Raw genomic sequence first — 5,508 nt, 5'->3', positions numbered from 1 at the left:
AGGCACATAAAAGCCAAGTTTTCCATTTAGTGGGGTTTCCGGTGGCGAGGGAAAAGGGAGATATGGCGACCCCCTGAGGACCTTTAGAGATATAACCCTGGATGTATCCATCCCTTACCTTTATGGATTACCGTTATACGAGGATACATCCATGGGCCATGAATTAAAAGCATGTTGGAATCGGTTTTGATCTGTGCACAGTCTATCTATGGTTTTAATGGATTTATGATTAGACATAATCTTTGACACGGAAAAATCATTGTTATTATATATTATAATATAATATACACATGTAATATAATTATGAGTTACTCGTGTTTATTACCATATTATTACCTTTATCTTCTCGTTTTCTTGTATAGGCTCATTGTATTGTTATTTGCCTGGTTTTAAGATGGAACTTAAGATAGGTAATAGGAGACAAAAACAGAGAGTCAACAAACAAAATGGGTTTGTACTCAAAGTTTTTCTTTAATATATATTTTTTTAATCTTAAAGATGGTACAATAAGGTTTACAAATTCCTGTCGCGTCGTTCATGAACTACAACATAAAAAAAGCAATTACAGTTGATCTGCACACATTAATAGCAGGGCTGTGCCCTTGTTGACCTTAACCCATACATAGACCATAGGATAGATTCCAACGTCACAGCTGCTTTCTTAAGAGCCAGCATTACAGTCTAACTAATTGGCTGGTAGATTCTGTATCACAAGATGCACACTAAACTAAATTTTGGGCGACATATGTTTTTTGGAAGACATACAGTTGTAAAGTATCAACTTTTGTTTGACCAAAGGTAACCATGTAACAAACAGACCTATGATATTTTTTTAGATGGCGACATACCCAATACTCGACAATAATTAGAGCGAGCTTCCTTGCACTTTGAAATACTTGTGACTACAACGGACGGAAAAACCGAATGTGCGAAGTGCAAAATCTCATTATACACCAATGTCGCCGTAATGCACCATGTCATGCCTATATGCCTTGATCACAAGCCATACTTTTATCTTATACTTGCAAGTAGGCGTTATATCCTTGTAAATTAACCACTATTACTATTACTCAGAGTTTGTGTCCTATATGTGTGTGTGTAGTGTGTGTGTGTCTGTTTCTATGTGTGTGTGTGTGTGTGTGTGTGTGTGTGTGTGTGTGTGTGTGTGTGTGTGTGTGTGTGTGTGTGTGTGTGTGTGTGTGTGTGTGTGTGTGTGTGTGTGTGTGTGTGTGTGTGCGTGTGTGTGTGTGAGAGAGGAGGGAGGGATACATGATTACATGTTGAAAGGTCAAGGGAGATGTTGACTATAGACAGTTAACATGATGTCCATCTGTGCTGTCACAAATGCAAGCAATTAACATGAATATTTGCCTTATCAATGGTTATAGGTAATAACAATAGCCGATTATGGCAAAGCGAATCTTATGGTTTGCAAAACAATGCCTTCTCCCTATTTTAAAACAAAAATACCACAATTGGAATTATTAATAGAGCAGATATCTTTTAGCAATTTAAGGACGATATGCATAAGAATATTTGTAGAATAAAGGTTGAACCCCCTTGATTTAGCATGAAACACAACATTCACATTGACTGGTGTCTGTTTAATAGTCATGTGCATTGTCCCAGGCCTTGCATTACATTACATCTGGCTTCACATCATGTGGAAAGCAGGAGAAAATGCTCCCGATGCTATAGGTTTCAGTAAGGTAAAAGTCACCCCCTAGTATCAACAGTAGACTGGAAATAGACCAGGACCATATTGCTAAAAGCCAAAAGCACGTTTTGACCCAGTATGTTCATTTCAATGATGACCCAACAAATGTGTTTTAGCATTAGCTGTTCAATGCTCATGAGAAAATGTGGAGATATTCCCTATAGTGTGGATATGGTGACTGAGCGGGTGGCGGCTCAATTAGTTAAGCTAAAATAGGACAATAGGACTTAAATGAAAACATTAGGACTGACATTATCACGACATTACAGTAACCAAAATACCAGAAAATATCTACTCTCTGACGACTATATCAATAGTACACAGACTTGCTTTGAGGGGACAGTTCTAATGTCCTGAACCTAGAATCAAATCATATACAACCCAATAGAAGCCAACAAAATGTAATGAGTTGCCTTTCTAAATGGCATAGATTACCGTTACGTCTTTGTGCAAATGTTTCTAATCTAGCACTCCTATTCAAACACACACACATCCACGTCAAGCAACACAACTCAAATCACACGCGCACACACACACACACACACACACACACACCCACGCCAAGCAGCAGAACCTAAACCCCTGAAGTCAATGTGCGTGTTCCCCTGGTCGTGGCCCATGAGCAAACTTCCTTCCATCCCACCCTGGCATTGTGTCCAGGAAGAGGGCGGGTGGGCGGTGTGGTATTCCGGCTGGGGGAAAACCCATCCAACCATTCAGGTATTACATCGCAAGTTAGTGAGGTGATCGCTGGGCTCATATTGCGAGGTCCGCATGCACTGGATAACTGAACCCCCCTACCAACTAGCATTCAGAAAGTCAAACCCAGTTTATTGTTCTCTGCATCCTGCGTGTTTATGCATAGACCAGGCTTTTTGAATGATGACGTCAACCACAAAGCCCTGGTTTGGGACAGGACGATACCCAACACCAGTATAGTCCTTTGTGTGTATGTGTGTATATTTTCATACACATACCCTGTAGAATACAATTAAATAGAATCAAATGTGTGCCAAAGAGGAGCACTGCCCTTTGGCTTGTGAGCTTCAAGGATCATGTCGAAGCCTGTCTGACCTTGCAGCTACAAAGCCTGAGGAGCAACAACCCACCCTGACACATTGTGACAACAGTGTTTGACGATATTCATAGTTTTACCTTTGTAATTACAGACAGTACGGCCACCTTTGATCTGATGGTGGATGTAAAGTAGAGACCTTTGAGACACAACGCCAAGTGTTTGTGTGTCTAAGGTGGTCACTGAAAACAGAACAAAAACACTGAAGAACTTCGAAACGCAAGGAGAATGTCGGCCCTCAGCTGTACATATTTGTATTCTACTTTGATGTATTCCACAGTTATTATATATATATATATGTATATACACATATATATATATATATATATTAAACACACACACACATACACACACACTCACTTGGAACAAGCCAACAAAAAAAACAATCCTTTATACTCATAGTATAAGGCATTTATACACAAGTGTTGACTTGTGTATATGCACAAGCCTTACGTACACAAGTGTCCACGTGTGTACACAGACCCGGTGAAATATAGGCCCCCATGACGTCTGTACAGCCTAAATGTGCATATGTGGACTTTCTATACGCTCTTGCGGTGCTTAAAGTGTACTGCGAGTCCTCGCGTTGAATGTGCGTACATACTCCTGACTACTCACTCTCACGTACAGTACACCCAGCGAAACATGTAAGGATACCACTTATAGAATATATCGAGTGTTACTAAATATGGTTTTTAATTTCTTGGTACGCTATAGGTGATGTGCAAGGCTGACATCTTCTACATGGCTTTGCAAACGTTGTTTGAAGGTGTCCCGACATAAGAGGGTCCACCACATCAGTGCTAGCATTCAGCGGAATCTATTTCCACTAAAACTAAAAATATCATGAAATTAAAAAAAAAATAATAATAATATTATAATCTACAAAAACCAACAGGGTTGAATAGAATACAACTGACAGACACCTGGTGTCTAACAGTCCCAACAGGGTTGCACGGTTGAAATGCAACCTTATTCGCAAACAGAAAGGCAAACTAATTATGAAATGTTGTTCCCATTAAATAACTGGGAAGTTATGGTTGAGCTAAGTAGGGCCTATTTACAAAACATAACAAAACAGATCTATGAAAACGTCAGCATTCAAAGTAATATTTACATTCTCACTGCTGAAGGAACTGACTGGCCGCTATAAGCTTTTTGTTCAGTTTTCAGAACCAAAGAACATATATACAGACACCAACATGTTAAGAAGCCACAACTATACAAGAGAGGACCTGTACAATGTGCCAGTGTTTGGATTCGAAGAGTGTTGAACATATACAACAAAGACAATCCACAATCCAGCTGGCTAAAAAAATAAAATAAAATAAAAACAAACAGTCTAACGTTGACACAAAAAAAAAAAAACGGTTACAAAACGCAAAAAACACATGAAGTCGGCCCTTCAGTTTCACTGCTTGTTCCTGGTGCCTAGCCCGGCTCTGATCCCCACGGAGGCAATACGTGATGTTATCACTGTGAGCAAGAGACATAGCAGTTGAACAGAGAGATACAGAGAATGACAGAGAGAGAGAGAAGAGAGAGAGAGCGAGAGCAAGAGAGAGAGAGAGAGAGAGAGAGAGAGAGAGAGAGAGAGAGAGAGAGAGAGAGAGAAAGACATTAACAACTGAAGACTCATACCAGGGGGCAGAATTGTCGTACAAATGGGATGATTATCGTACATCTAGAAACGCCCTGTACAACAGTGTTTGATGTGGTGCCTGGAGATTAATCTTTCAAAAATGTGATTACTCTTTTAAGGCTTAAGAGAAGAAGTAGTTTTAGGGGCTGGACTAAATGTCACTATCATTGGTGGGGTGAAATTGTTATCCTTGCCATCGGTGGGCGCGAGCGATGCATTCACAGAAGCGCAGGTGGTGTGCTTGTGAGATGAATGGAGCGTGGGATGGTTAAGGGGAGATCACGTCGTCTCTAAGTGGAACTCGACGAGTTCTGAGGCTGGCTGCTTACATCAGGGGGAGAGGGGGCTGCAGGTGGTTCTACCAGTGGGGGGTCACGTAGCTGTACCCAGGGGCCCCCTGGGGCCGGTAGGTTGGCATGGTTACCGACGGGGCTCCCATGTGCTGAGTGGACTGGGGTGTGGTCAGCAGGGTGCCTGCGGACGGAGAGAGACAGTTGAGAACCATGTCACTGCTGGATGGTTAAGGACTGCATGCATGAACTCTAGTGACTTGGGTTCAGCGATGGGTGATGGCTGTCTACGACATTATAACAATTAGACAGGGAACAACATCCGTGGATTTGGTGATTGGCTGCAATGCTCCCTTAGGCATTTCACAAGAGAGATAATTATATTGAATGATTGCTGTTGTGTGGCTTCTAGTGAGGGAAATCACCCCAGACATAGTGAGTTTGGGGAGAAAGTGAACCTGAAAGTGAGCCCGAACAAGATGCTGTGCGACCAAATTCCTTCATAATTTCCTCAGGGGGATGAATTAGAAGTCTAAAACCTAAACTTGGAGGCTCACCTGTGGACATGGCCATGGTGGTGCCGCTAACCATGCCCATTGGCAAGGCACCGGAGCGGGGGGCGGGTGCGGGAGATGGGGAGGGGGCTCCGGTGGGGACCTGCGTGGGGTAGAGGGTGGAGGGGAGGCTGTTGGGCTGCACCACCGTGGTGTGGTGGATGACGTGGGGCTGGGCCGCCGCGTAGACCGGCTGCGTGTAGTACGCCCCCTGCTGGGGTTTGGGAGAG

At 42.5% G+C, this 5,508-nt stretch overlaps 1 protein-coding gene across 1 annotated transcript in view; it reads right to left on the bottom strand.

Annotated features, from left to right (window-relative positions):
- Positions 1 to 447: 447 nt before the first annotated feature.
- The window catches only part of LOC132461727 (protein FAM168A-like), a 14,902-nt gene continuing 9,841 nt past the window's right edge, over positions 448 to 5,508 (bottom strand). The window contains 3 exon segments of the mRNA XM_060057046.1: positions 448 to 4,268; positions 4,764 to 4,908; positions 5,282 to 5,489. Of these exon segments, the coding sequence (XP_059913029.1) occupies positions 4,793 to 4,908; positions 5,282 to 5,489 (324 nt within the window). The 3' untranslated portion in view covers positions 448 to 4,268; positions 4,764 to 4,792.

This window comes from Gadus macrocephalus, chromosome 7 (assembly GCF_031168955.1).
Source record: "Gadus macrocephalus chromosome 7, ASM3116895v1".
Lineage (NCBI taxonomy): Eukaryota > Metazoa > Chordata > Actinopteri > Gadiformes > Gadidae > Gadus > Gadus macrocephalus.
Note: the sequence above shows the minus strand (reverse complement) of the source record. Positions and strands in the feature narration are given on the sequence as shown.